Source organism: Podarcis pityusensis, assembly GCF_964106645.2.
Source record: "Podarcis pityusensis genome assembly, chromosome: 3".
Classification (NCBI taxonomy): Eukaryota; Metazoa; Chordata; class Lepidosauria; order Squamata; family Lacertidae; genus Podarcis; species Podarcis pityusensis.
This window is the reverse complement of record NC_138026.1, coordinates 5,348,110-5,362,446: the sequence shown is the minus strand read 5'-3', so window position 1 is coordinate 5,362,446 and position 14,337 is coordinate 5,348,110. Positions and strand designations below refer to the sequence as shown.

The following is a 14,337-nucleotide window of genomic DNA, read 5'->3' as shown; positions in this document are numbered from 1 at the left end:
AACAAAGAGGACGGCGCCGAGGGGACAGGTCCGCAGCGGAAAAGGTAAGCCCGACGGAAAGGGCAGCCCGACGGAAAGGGCAGGAGGCTTGATCAGCCTCCCCTGGTTGTGGCAGGGTGCCACAGGCAATAAGGTGCCACCAGGAATAAGGGGATTGGTTGTGCAGTAGAGTGCCAGCCACCAGGAATAAGGGGATTGGTTGTGCAGTAGAGTGCCAGCCACCAGGAATAAGGGGATTGGTTGCGCAGTAGAGTGCCAGCCACCAGGAATAAAGGGGACTGGTTGTGCAGGAGAGTGCCACCAGCAAAAATTTGGAACAGAAGAAGGAGGGAAAATTATTTTGGTGTGTTTTGTGTGTTGCATGTTGAAATTATAATGGTGTGATTTGTATGTTATATGTTGCATGTCGGATACTCCAGTGACTGAATTGTTGTCAAAGTGTGGGTCGGGGCTTAGCGTTCCCCTTGGCCGAGCGATTGCAGGGTTGTGCATTTTCTGCCAGGGCGACCTCGGCAGATCACAATCTGTAGTGCGTGGAGTGTGAAAGGATTTACAGCCCATTAGGTGCGGAGTATCTGAAAAATGAGGTCTGGGGCAAGCAAATGTAGTCCTCTGGAATGTTTTTTAAACAACTGGAAAGCGGCCACAAAAATTATGATTGGGGAATCAAACTGCGAAAACAGAGGATGAGGACATTGTGTAAATTAGATTGGCCCACCCCAAAATAACAAATTGGCCGTCCATCAGGACCCTTGATTTGCAACTCATTAATCCATTATATCAGAACATTTTGAATGTCCACCCTGATCAAATCCCCTACATTTCCACATGGAAGACCAATGTGGAACAGAACCCCCCCCCCCCTCCTGGCTGAAGTCATGCTGCCAAAAAGTCTCAGGCAGCCGTATCTGCTCAGTCAGGAAGACAGGAGGACAACCCCCCAGTCCTCCAGGATTCAGAGAGGGAAGAAGATAAAAGTTTTGATGCCCCACCACCTCATGCCCCGGCAACAGCCCTGGCACCACCCCCGCCACAGGGAACAGATGGCCCAGCCCCCAATCCCGTGGACAATGCATTGGTAGACCTGGGCGAGGATGGAGAAAGGGAGGAACGAGAAGAGGATGGTGAGGATGAGGAATTTGTAAAAAGATTAGTTAAGTTGATAGGTGATAATAAGAACAGGCAGAACGTTTGAGAAAGTATGTGGAACCTTATGCAGGAGAAGTGGACGTCAGTCCCCATATGTTAAAAACAGCGGGATGTGTAGGGGAACAGAGAAGAAAGTGGCAGAAAGAGTGGGGAAGGCAGTGAAAAGAGTGACCCTCCATAGGGCACATAAAGCACAGGAGGAGGGCGCGGCCAGAGTGATGCCTCTCCATAGAGTGTATGACCCTCCGGCCCCCGCGGGACCTAACGGGGTGGTGCCCAATAGAACTTATACAGTTCAACATGTCCCCTTCTCTAGTGCAGATGTTTGTAATTGGAAGAACGAAAACCCTTCATTTGAAGAAAACCCTGCCAAAATCATTAAGCTGTTTGAGGGAATTTTTTTTAAAACATACAACCCCACTTTTTATGATGTGCAATATTTGATGGATGCCCTGCTAGCTACAGAGGAGGATAGGCGAATTCATGCTGAAGCCCGAGCACACATGAGAGCGCAGGGGGCAGGAGATCAAGCTGTTGCAACAGGATATCCTGAAACTACACTGAATTGGGATTATCAGACCATTGAAGGGCAAAATACCCTCACCACTTATCGCCAGAATGTCTTAAATGGCATGAGGAGGGCAGCCAGAAAACTCACCAACTTTGTGGAGGCCAGAGAAATAGTGCAAGGAACAGAGGAGGCCCCTGGAGCCTACTTAAAGAAGCTGAAGGAAGCCTACCGCCAGTATATCCATGCCCCTATCATAAAAACTGCCTTTGTAGCCCAAGCAGCGCCCGATATTTGCCGAAAAATCCAGATGGGCCACACCCTGAAATGGATGTTAGAAAATAGCCCAAACCACTTATAATCAGAGAAAGGAAGAGGCCCAGAAGAAAAAAGGAGAAGTACCAGGCAAAGAAGTTGATGGCCCTGAAGACGGGAGGTCCACCGTTAGAAGAAGAAGAGGAGGGCGAGGCCGCTTAGGAAAGAGTCAGCGTGCCATCTGCCGAAAGGCACCTATTTCCTCTCCCAGGCTAAAATGAGGAAATGTCAGATGCTACTACATCCGCGTTAGAAATTCCAAGTCACCACAACCCTCAACCCAGCTGCCCTATTACCGGTAGGAGTAGGTGAGGAGCCCACGCATGATTGCATTGAAGTAATGGATGAGGTGTACTCTAGCAGACCTGACCTTAAAGATGAAGCAGACCCCCAATGGCCATCATGGTTTATGGATGGAAGCAGCTTCATTGAGGCTGGACACTGGAAGGCAGGTTATGCAGTGGTAGCCCTGGAAGACCAGGTGATCGAAGCAAAGTCACTCCCGCCTGGAACATCGGCCCAGCTGGCAGAGCTAACTGCGCTTACCAGAGCCCTGAGCCTGGCAAAGGGACAGAAGATAAACATTTATACAGATTCTAAGTATGCATTCCTGACTTTACATGCCCATGGAGCCTTATGGAAAGAAAGAGGTTTGCTTACCTCCAGAGGACGCCAGGTGGCCCACCCACAAGCCTTGTTGAACCTTCTGGATGCTGTATGGGAGCCCGAGGCAGTGGCAGTTATCCATTGTTATGGACACAAGACTGGACCAGGAGAAGTGGCCAGAGGAAACTGATTGGCAGACAGAGTAGCCAAGGAAGCAGCCCAAGAACTGGCCCCCGCCTCGGTTATTGGAGCACTGGTCCCAGAAGAGATTTTAAGCACCACTGACAAGCCAGCTTATACGAAGCAGGAAAGGGACACTGCAGACGCTCAGGAGCTGACATTGTCCAAAGAAGGATGGTACCTTACCCCTGATGACAGGATATGGATTCCAGAGTCCCTTTCTCGGCAGGTTACTCAGAGATACCATGATTCAACCCACATAGGACCAGATGCTACAACCAAGCAGCTGGAGAAATGCTTCTATATAGCCCACCTCTACCAACTGGCAGCCCAGATTTCCAGGAAATGCCTGCTGTGTCAAAAGAATAATCCCAGAGCCGGACCACTGGCTCCCCCAGGGATTCAGCATAGTGGAACTGCACCCATGGAAGATCTTGTCGTGGACTTTACTGAATTACCCCGTTGTGGACTACACCGCTACCTGCTGGTGGCAGTGTGCACCTACACCGGATGGGCCGAAGCATGGCCAACAAAGACTGAAAAGGCATTTGAAGTAACCAGGTGCCTGCTTAGGGAAATCATCCCTCGCTATGGATTGCCAAGGTCCATAGGATCTGACAATGGACCAGCATTTGTTCATGCAGTCCTACAGGGACTGGCAAAAGCGCTCCAGATCAACTGGAAGCTGCATACTGCTTATAGACCCCAGAGTTCTGGAAAGGTAGAGAGAATGAACAGGACTCTAAAGAATCAGCTGTCCAAGCTGACACAGGAAACCGGGTCTAATTGGGTGACCATGTTGCCCTTGGCATTACTCAGGGTCCGCAGTCTCCCGTCAAAGCGAACCCACCTGTCACCCTTTGAAATTGTGCTTGGGAGACCGGTCCCATATGTCAGAATGTTGTCCCCACATGCTGGTCAGGATATGCAATTGAATAATTAAGTCCAGATATTCTTCCGAGTTTTCTTTTGTCTCGACAGGTGGACCCAGGCTCGCAACCCCTGTGTGTTGGCTGCATCAGTTCGAGCCAGGTGATGAAGTGTGGGTAAACGATTGGGCACGGACGCAGCTACAACCGTGCTGGAACCTTATACCGTCCTGCTCTCCACACCCACCGCCGTGAAATTCGCCGGCATCACCCCTTGGGTCCACCACACCAGAGTGACCACTATAGATTGAACTGTGCAGTTAAATCCTGATTAACCCCTTCGGCTGACCATCTCCAGACCCTCCGCTGATGACCGCTCTGCTGATATCACACCGGAAGCTGATATCTCAACGCACAGCTGAAGAAATGGATGGGAGGGACGCCCGCGGGCAGCGTCCCCAACGTGAAAACCCGTGCCGGGACTGATCCAGGAAGTCCACCAGGACATTTAATACTTTCATAAGGACTTTCTCTTTTCCTTTTTTTTTTCTGTTATATTCTGTATTGATTTGCTCTATGCCCCACAGCCCTGACCCTACCGAGCCATACCGCCCTTACTGGCCTGCTGGCCTCTGCTATGACTGGTTCGTCTTGCCGGTGGTAAGAGATGGCGTGCTCATTGACTACTGGAAACAGGGGTTTGATGAGGTTACTATACCAACCTCATCTGATGGACCAGGTTCTAATCTTAATCCAGGCGTTAGATGGGACGGAACCTATCTTAATGCAAGTATTGCAGGGGTGGGAGCCTTAACCAGGTGTGCATTGAAATTGCTAAACAAGTGCCAGTAAGAATTGCCACCCCAGGATTTCAGCTTCCATATGCTCTGGTCAGTAGGGAGGCAGCACGAGAGTTCAATCCACCCAACAGGGTTAGTAGAAAAGTTGACCCACATAGTGGGAGCATCAGCTCACCGGTGGGCTCTCATCCTTGAGGCTCAACAGGTAATCGGGCACAAATATCAGTGGGCTCTTCAACAATGAGCACACCCCCTGAATATTGCTGGGAGGAACCATGGAGTGATTGGGGGTGGTGGATGGGAGTTATTTCAACTGCCCTTGCCACATGGATGTGTCTCTTTTTCTGCTGGCATGAGCGTCATAGGCTCTGCGGGAGACGACGACCCGATCCTTCTATCCCCTTGATGATCCTCCTAGTGTTCCTCGTTCTCCTAGTTGCAGGAGACAAGGAAGGTGCTGCACCTGGTGAACATGGTCAGATGGGGACTAGATTATTGAGTAAAATATCACGAGGAGAAAATTATCATAAGATGTGGAAAGACAATATTTATATCAAGGATATGTTTAAGTTCACCACAATGCTAAATCTTTCCAATTGTTGGCTGTGTATGCACATGCCACCTTATGCTAAATGGCCAGGTTTGATGCTACATGGAATTCCCATTGGTAACATCTTCAACATAGAGAGGAGTTGGTGTGCTAGTTCATTTTCATTGCTGTATGTTTATCCCAGATAATAATGTCAGCATTTCGGCCACAATTGACCACATGGAAACAATGATAGCTGAAAACCCGCTAAAAACTACAGAAGGTGATCCATGGAATTGGTTATATTCTTGGTTGCCCCATGGTGGATGGATGGGGAGGATATTTACTATGGTGATAGGCCCAATAATGCTTCTATTGCTTTTTTGCTTTTGTATTCCCTGCTTGATGCAATGCTTGCAGAATATGATGGGAAAGATGATGTCTCGCATGATGGGACCTCGCGTGATTGCTGTAATGAGAGAATATAGACCCCTACCCCAGAACGAATCTAAGTAATAGTTTGTTCAAAAGAAGAGGAGGGAGTAAAGGGAGATGGGGAAAGGTTTCTCTCAATATTTTCTGTGCTTAGAACTCTGTACCTAAGAAAGGTTGCTCTCAAATACTATCTGCAGTAAATTCCTGTGCTAATCCTGTGCTAATCTTACTTCTGCAAATTTTGGCCAGACAGTTAGCACACCGCCAGTGACTGCTTGCTAAATTTGGCTGGCAGGTCAAAAGTGCAGATTTAACCAGGCCTGCTAAAGAGGCCCCTTTTCCTGTCTTATGCTTACTAATGCAAAGATGAGAAAAGACACGTGTACGAAGGAGAGGGGAGGGAATGCTTAGCTAGCAGAAAGACAGGAATGTTTAGCAAGCAATAAAATGTGTTTAGCAAGCAAATATAGATGTGCCATGTAAGGGAATAATTTGAGAAGGTATGGGAGGGGGGAGAGTGCTCAGAAAGTATAAGAAGGCTTGCAGATGCGTATTGCTTTACAGCCAGTATATTTTCAGGAGCTATCCAGCTGGTTGTCTCTGTGTACAGATTGTCTCTGTGCACAGATTTCAATAAACTTTTTCTCCAAAGAAGATTTTGCTTTCCTGGTACTTTTGTTCCCTCCAAGGTCCGGGGATGGCGTGGCTGATGGATCCCTAGGTAAATAAGGCTTCATTTCATCAGCCTCTTGGGGAACAGGAGGCAATGGTGGTCTCCCAGCCAGGAGGAACTAGTGCATGGGTAGGCAAACTAAGGCCCTGGGGCCGGATCCAGCTTAATCGCCTTCTAAACCTGGCCTGTGGATGGTCCAGGAATCAGCTTGTTTTTACATGAATAGAATGTGTGCTTTTATTTAAAGTACATCTCTGGGTTATTTGTGGGGCATAGGAATTCGTTCATTTTTTTCCTCCAAAATATAGTCCGGCCCCCCACAAGGTCTGAGGGACAGTGGACCTGCTGAAAACATTTGCTGACCCAAGAAATATAGTAATAATAATAATAATTTTTATTTATACCCTGCCCTCCCCAGCCAAGGCCGGCTTACAAGCAATAATAAAAACAAGTTGAATTAAAACAAAATTAAAAACAAAATTAAAAACTTAATTAAAACTTAAAAACAAAATTAAAATACAACATTAAAATATTGAAACATTAAAATAATAAAATGTAGCCTCATCGCAGGAGGAGAAGGAAAAGAAAAAAGAAAGAGAGGGAGGGAGGGAGGGAATCAAATTGGCTCCAAGCCAAAGGCCAGGCGGAACAACTCTGTCTTACAGGCCCTGCGGAAAGAAATCAGATCCCACAGGGCCCTGGTCTCATGAGGCAGAGCGTTCCACCAGGCTGGAGCCAGTGTTGAAAAGGCCCTGGCTCTGGTTGAAGCCAGTCTAACTTCCTTAGGGCCCGGGACCTCTAGGGTGTTGCTACTTATGGACCTTAAGGTCTTCCGTGGGGCATACTAGGAGAGGCGGTCCCGTAGGTACAAGGGTCCTAGGCCGTGAAGGGCTTTAAAGGTCAAAAGCAGCACCTTAAATCTGACCCCGTACTCCACCGGGAGCCAGTGCAGCTTGAAAAGCACTGGGTGAATATGCTCCCATGGCAGAGACCCCGTGAGGAGCCTCGTTGCAGCATTCTGCACCCGCTGGAGTTTCTGGGACACTTTCAAGGGCAGCCCCGCGTAGAGCGAATTACAGTAGTCAAGCCTGGAGGTGACCGTCGCATGGATCACTGTGGCCAGGTTGGGGCGTTATCCTGGCATGTGCACCCACCCAGTGTGATTTGGAGTGTGGCCCCACTTTAAGGTTGATTTGACACCCCAGCCCTTGTTCCTGATGTAGATCTTCACTCCTTGCCCCCCCCCCCATTCCTGACGCAGCTCTTTATTCCACTCCTTGTTCCTGACTCCTTGATCTTCTCTGGAAGGCCAGTGTGCCATTGTGTGATTCATCCCAGGAGCCAAAATGTCTTGGGCCAGCTCTGTATCAATACCTGAAAAGGCTTTTTGAAACTCTCAGGTAACCTGACTCCCCTAAATTTCTCTGGGATATGAGTCACAGCCCTTTCTATCTTTCATCTGTCAATCAATCAATCAATCAATCAATCAAAGAGCAGCATCAAGTGGCTTAAATTCAATAAATGTACATTTATTGCAGAAGAGCTCCGAAAATGCCTTGAGATGCCACTGAAAAATCTGCCTTCTAAGTCGAAATCTTTGTTTGTCGCTTTGTTTGTTTGTTGTTTTCTCAGCTTCTATTGGACTAACCTCCTGCCTTTCTCTCCAACACTAACCAATCGCTTGCCGGGACGTTGCAAAACCTCCCGCCCACTTCCCCCGCTCCCCCCCGCCATTGACTATTTTCTTCTGGATCGCGCCGCGCTTCCTACTTCCCGTCCCAGGCGCCTCCCCCCCCCGCTCCATCCGATTGGCTGTGATGATTCGAACGGCGGCGTTCGAGCAGCGGATTGGCGGGCGGCCTTCCCGGGGCGGGGCGGGGGCTGGAGCGCGAGAATTCAAACGGGGGAGACCAGGAGGGTGTCCCGAGCCGCCGCCGCCGCCGCCGCCGCTGCCGGAGGTGCCATGAGGCGGTCCGGGAGAAGCCCCTCCACCCCGCCCTCCCGGAGGGCCCCCTCCACCCCGCCCTCCCGCCGGGGGAGACGCCCCCGCGCCTCTCCGCGCAGGCAGCCGGCGCCCCCCGCCTCGCCTCGCCGGGCGCCCCCCGCGCAACAGGCGCCGCGCCCCCGCCGGAGAAGGTTCCGCCCCGGCCAGCGAGCCCTGCTGGAGATCCGCAAGTACCAGAAGTCCACCAACCTGCTCATCCGGAAGCTGCCCTTCGCCCGCGTGGTGCGCGAGATCTGCCTGGATTACACGCGGGGGGTCGACATGCAATGGCAGGCGATGGCCCTGCTCGCCCTGCAGGAGGTAAGGGCGGAGATCTGGGGTGGGGAGGGAGGGAGGGAGGGAGGGGCAGGCTGGCTTCCTCTTGCCCAGCGTCTCGGGTCTCCTTCCTGCAGGCTGCGATGAAACTCTTCCATTTGCATGAGAACAGAAGGCTCCCGTCCCGTTAAGGATTAGGATCAAAAAGGTTAAAAGAAATGGAAAAATTGGTTTTAAATAGGTAAAAATCTAATGTCATAGTATATTAAGATTTAGGATTGGAATTAAAAGGGAGGGAAAGAAACTGCTGGGCTTACAACTGAATTGGAATACAAAAGGGGGAGGTATGAGGAAGTCTGGGAAACAAGTAAATGTAAAGGAAGTTATGAAAAGACGGGACTATTTTTAACTGTTTTCTTTTCTTTTTTCTTTTTTACTATTTTGTATTTTGTATGGTGTATTTTTTCTGTTTTTGTTAAAATTTTCTTGTTTATTAATGTGATTTTATTCTTTCTGAAACTTTAATAAATATCAATTAAAAAACAAACAAACAGAAGGCTCCAGTCCCTCTTGCCGCTGCAGCCCCACAGCAGACCCTCCCTACGGACTGGGGGCAAAGGGAGCGGGCCCTTCTTGTTGCTGTTTAGTCGTATACATCTCTGCTATACATTTAAAGCGGATTGGAAGATGTTTAAATCACTGTGAGATGCCACAAAGAACCCAGGGGAATTCTAGTCTCATAAAGGCATGGTGCCCAAAGAAAGCACGCCTTCTCTCACTTCTTTCCTGCAACTTTGTTGCTGTTGTTTAGTCGCTTAGTCATGTCCGACTCATCATGACCCCATGGACCAGAGCACGCCAGGTACTCCTGTCTTCCACGGCCTCCCGCAGTTTGGTCAGACTCATGTTTGTGGCTTCGAGAACACTGTCCAACCATCTCGTCCTCTGTCGTCCCCTTCTCCTTGTGCCCTCCAGCTTTCCCAACATCAGGGTCTTTTCCAGGGAGTCTTCTCTTCTCATGAGGTGGCTAAAGTATTGGAGCCTCAGCTTCAGGATCTGTCCTTCCAGTGAGCACTCAGGGCTGATTTCCTTCAGAATGGAGAGGTTTGATCTTCTTGCAGTCCATGGGACTCTCAAGAGTCTCCTCCAGCACCATAATTCAAAAGCATCAATTCTTCGGCGATCAGCCTTCTTTATGGTCCAGCTCTCACTTCAGTACATCACTACTGGGAAAACCATAGCTATAACTATATGGACCTTTGTTGGCAAGGTGATGTCTCTGCTTTTTAAGATGCTGCCTAGGTTTGTCATTGCTTTTCTCCCAAGGAGCAGGCGTCTTTTAATTTTGTGGCTGCTGTCACCATCTGCAGTGATCAGGAAGCCCAAGAAAGTAAAATCTCTCACTATGTGTCCAGGATTTTTAAACCCTGGAAACAATTTAGGGCAGGGCCCCTCCCCCTGCAGACATTTGGCAGCTGTTTTGTGGGGGGGGGGGAGAGAGTTGTGGGGCTGCCTGCAGTAACCTGAGGGCATGAGCCCCGTCTCCTTCCCCCATGGAATTGGGGGTGAGAACAGCCGGAAGGGTCCTGCTGATGGGAGTGGATTTGCTAAACCAGGATGGGATAACCTATGACCTCAAAGAGTCCCACTGCCATCAACCTCAGCCAGCATCATTAAACTGATATGCCACCCTTCAGGTGAAGATCACAGGGTGGTTAGCAACATAAAAACACAAAATACATGACATAATAATAGAAAAGGATTAACCCACCATCACCTAACGTGGATTGGTTAATCGGCCAAAGGCCTGGTTGAAGAGGAACATTTTCACCTGGTGCCTAAAAATATGTAAAGAAAGCACTATATCACTGAGGACATCTGAGCCTAAAACGATAGCAAAGGATCCCTCCAAACTGATGCCAAAGTTTGGTGCTAGTTTTGTGCTGCCCCGCAAAAAACCCTGAGTAATTATCACTCAAACCGGGGTCACAAGTAAATGGCCCCAAACCCAACCTTGTCCAGTGAGCTGTGTAACGCCATCAAGGGCAGGCAGCCCCCCATCCATCTGGTCTAGGGAACTGCCCGCTTAACACTTGCATCAGTCTTAATCTGGATTGGGCTTCAGTTTGTTGGCTCTCATTCACTCCATTACTGGGGCAAGACGGCAGTCCAGCCCATCCACTGTAGATGTGGAGGAGAGGCATGTGCCGCCGGCCTATTGCTGACAACGTGCTCCAAAAAAAAGCACCATCAAGCAGTTGGTCCCTTTCCCGCCCCGACCTGGCCACAGTAATCCATGCGATGGTCACCTCCAGGCTTGACTACTGTAATTCGCTCTACGCGGGGCTGCCCTTGAAACTGTCCCAGAAACTCCAGCGGGTGCAGAATGCTGCAGCGAGGCTCCTCACGGGGTCTCTGCCATGGGAGCATATTCACCCAGTGCTATACCAGCTGCACTGGCTCCCGGTGGAGCACAGGGTCAGATTTAAGGTGCTGGTTTTGACCTTTAAAGCCCTTCACGGCCTAGGACCCTCGTACCTACGGAACCGCCTCTCCTGGTATGCCCCACGGAGAGCCTCAAGGTCCATAAATAGCAACACCCTAGAGGTCCCGGGCCCTAAGGAAGTTAGATTGGCTTCAACCAGAGCCAGGGCCTTCTCAACACTGGCTCCGGCCTGGTGGAACGCTCTGCCTCATGAGACCAGGGCCCTGCAGGATCTGATTTCTTTCCGCAGGGCCTGTAAGACAGAGTTGTTCCACCTGGCCTTTGACTTGGAGCCAATTTGATTCCCTCCCTCTCGCTCTCTCTTTTTTCCTTCTCCTCCTGCGATGAGGCATTTTAATGTTTCAATATTTTAATGTTGTATTTTAATTTTGTTTTAAGTTGTAATCATTCAACTTGTTTTTATTATTGCTTGTTAGCCGCCCTGAGCCCAGCCTTGGCTGGGGAGGGCGGGGTATAAATAAAATATTATTATTATTATTATTATTATTATTATTATTAATCTTGGCGGTTTCACATAGATGTTAAACAGTTTTTTTGGGGGGGACGGGGGCTCCGCCAACTGCTTGCACCCTTCCCACTTGCTCTCTCTTCTCTCCCCATCCCCCTTTGCTCTCCCCTCCAGGCCGCCGAAGCGTTTCTCGTCTTCCTGTTGGAGGATGCCTACCTCTGTACCATCCACGCCAATAGGGTCACCCTCCACCCCAAGGACATCCAGCTGGCTCGGCGGATCCGGGGCATTCAGGGTGGCTTGGGCTAGCATCCTGCCTCCGAGGGAGCAGCGAAAAGGCAACCGGGAGCTTCCCAGAAACTGCAACGTGCTCAGGGACCTCCTTCAGCCTGGGAGCGGCTGGCTTGGACCTAAAAGCCCCTGTCAGGGTGGCAGCGCGGCCTCAGCTCTTTGGCTCCCTCCTTTTTTCCGCCTGCTTCCTGCCCCAGCTCCTCCCTGAGGTGACTTAATGTGGGGCATGATGGGGTGGGATCCGGGGTGGGAGTGTTGGGTTGTCATATGCGGAAGGGGGAAAGGGGGCAGAATAAGAAAGGGGTCCTGTTCAGCTCCAAGTGAATTGCTTTTAAAGCCCTGTTTTGACTCCAGCGAGGGAGACGCTTGACCTGTGACCCCTCCAGATGTTGCGCAGCTGCCGTCGGCCCTGACCATTGGTGATGCTGGCTGGAGCTGATGGTTGTGGGCAGCCACAAGTTCCCCCCTCCTTGCTTTTAAAATCTTTCTCATGGAAAGTCAGTGGAGCTTTGCCAAAGTTGCTCTCACAATTTTTTTACTTAGGCCTCACCAGCACTGTGTGTTTAAAGCAGTATCATGCCGCTTTTAACTAGCCCCCCAAGAGACCCGGGAGCTGTAGTTTAGGGGTGCACAGAGTGACAATTCCCAGAGTTTCCTGCGAAGAGGGATGGATTGCTAAACTTCTCTCTTAAGAAGTAGGGGGGCTCTCCTACCAATTCTCAGCATCCCTAACAAGCTACAGTTCTTTGATTCTTTGAGGGGAAACGACGAGTGCTTAGAGTGGTTACGATACTGCTTTAAATGCATAACGCAGATGTGGCTTTGGAGCTTGGTGTTTCCCAGGCTTGGGCGTCCAGCTGTTTTCAGACTACAACTCCCATCATCCCTGACCGCTGGTCTTGCAACTAGGGATGATGGGAGTTGTGGTCCAAGGGCAACTGGAGACCCAAAGTTTGGGAAACACTGCTTTAGAGTTTGCTTCGTTTTTTAAACATGAAGTTTTATCTTAACTGCTCTTGTTGCCACTGGATGTCCCTTCTACTCACTGCCATGCTTGCCCCCCCCCCAAGTGGATGCTCTAGCATGGCTCTTGTCAAGATGGGCCCCTCCGGACATTTTGGACTACAGCTCCCATGCACCCAAAACCTCTGAATGGTCTTAGGCCAGCGCATTCCATGTCCTGCTGATATTCTGCCATCTATTTTATCTCTTCCCACTTTATTCTCTCATTTCGCATCAGAAACGCGAACATTATTGGAGGGGAGGAAAAAATGCTTTATCTCCAGCTGGACATGGAGGGAAAGCAAGTTCACCTCAGACCTGATCCCTGCCAAAAACTAGGGAATGAAAAATCCTGTCGGAAACCAGGGCGAATACACACAGGTCCTTTTCTAAACCAACAGTGAATTCCAGGGCAGCAGAGCAGGGATGGAGGGAGAGACGCAGAATGAGTGAACCTCTTTTTCTTTTTAAACGTTGCAAGATGTTTTCCGTCAAAATTTGAATAAAGCGAGTTTGAACGCTTGTTAATAAATAAATTGAAATCTTGCTCACAAAACTAGATGGGTTGACTGCTGCATGGGATGCATATTCACCAGTGCTGAGCGCTTGACTGCTATCAGCTTAGTGGTAGATTTTCTACATGCATGCAGCTGTTTGGTTGCCAAAGAACTATAGAATGCTTTGGCAAATACAAATGACACTGGTGCTGGGAGAGAAGTGCTTGATGTGAACAGACACGTCTGATTGCTAAGCCATTTCATTCTACTTCGTTCAGGAAGCTGTTGCAACTCTTCATCAAACTGGTTGTTGCCATTTCTGGATGAACTCTGCAATGAATTTTCATGTCCAGCTGAGAAATGATCTCTGCGATCTTATGAGTTTCAGCTCTGATGCTGACAGAACTTCATTCTAATTGATGCCGGCCTGGGGGAGGGGTAATGCAGGGTGCATGGAGCACAGAGCTTAGCTTTTCAAGAACCCAGGAAATTCCAGGTTCTAGATATCAATGCAGGAACATCTACCCAATCGCTGACTCTTTAACTCTCCAAAATGCATCTGTTAGTATCTTCAGTTTCATCCTATCTCTGAGCTAAGTCTTGCTGGGCGGAGATAGCGTTGCTCCACTCTGTGTGGGTGGAGTCTAAGCACGTCCTGCTGCATTCTGTCGTGGATTGGCTGGATGCAGAACAGTGGCAGGGGGCACCAAATGGGAACCCCCAGGGGAAGAAGACTCAGAGCCAGGGGGTTGGTGGTGGGACAACAATGAGTGGTCAGAGGGAGAAGAGGGAGCTGACTGGGAGGAAGGGGTTTCGGAAGCAGAAGACATAACAGGGTTTAACAGGAAGAGGCTGTGGCAGAGAGCAGTCCGGAATTAGAGGCTGAAGTGGGGGTAGGAAAGGAGTGGGGGTAGGCTGCTGAAGAATCCAGGGAGTCTCCCCCTCCTGCTGTGACCAGCTCCTCTCCACCCTGGTCTCCCAGAACATGCAGAGAAATGAAGAGGGTGGAGCAAAGATAGACAAGATGAAGCAGTCTTAGATAGTGGTGGAAAGGCAGGGATTTTCAGTCCTCACAACGGCCTCACAAGCAAGACCAGCGGTCAGCAACCTAAGGCTCATGGGCCACAAGTGGCCCACAGGGTTCGTTTAACTGGCCCACGAACCGCCCGCTCAGTGAGTCCCCGCGTGCTGCGCCAAACCGCTGTGGCACGGGGACTCGCTTCCGCGGCACCGAAAACCGCGTCTGCGCAGACGCCGAAAATCACGGGC

At 49.9% G+C, this 14,337-nt stretch overlaps 1 protein-coding gene across 1 annotated transcript; it reads left to right on the top strand.

The window, feature by feature from the left end:
- Positions 1-7,881: 7,881 nt before the first annotated feature.
- On the top strand, positions 7,882-13,127 carry CENPA (centromere protein A). The gene is made up of 2 exons (XM_080998714.1): positions 7,882-8,369; positions 11,453-13,127. Exons 1-2 carry the CDS (start codon positions 8,028-8,030, stop codon positions 11,585-11,587), a joined length of 477 nt encoding a protein of 158 aa, XP_080854840.1. The 5' UTR covers positions 7,882-8,027; the 3' UTR covers positions 11,588-13,127.
- Positions 13,128-14,337: the final 1,210 nt, after the last annotated feature.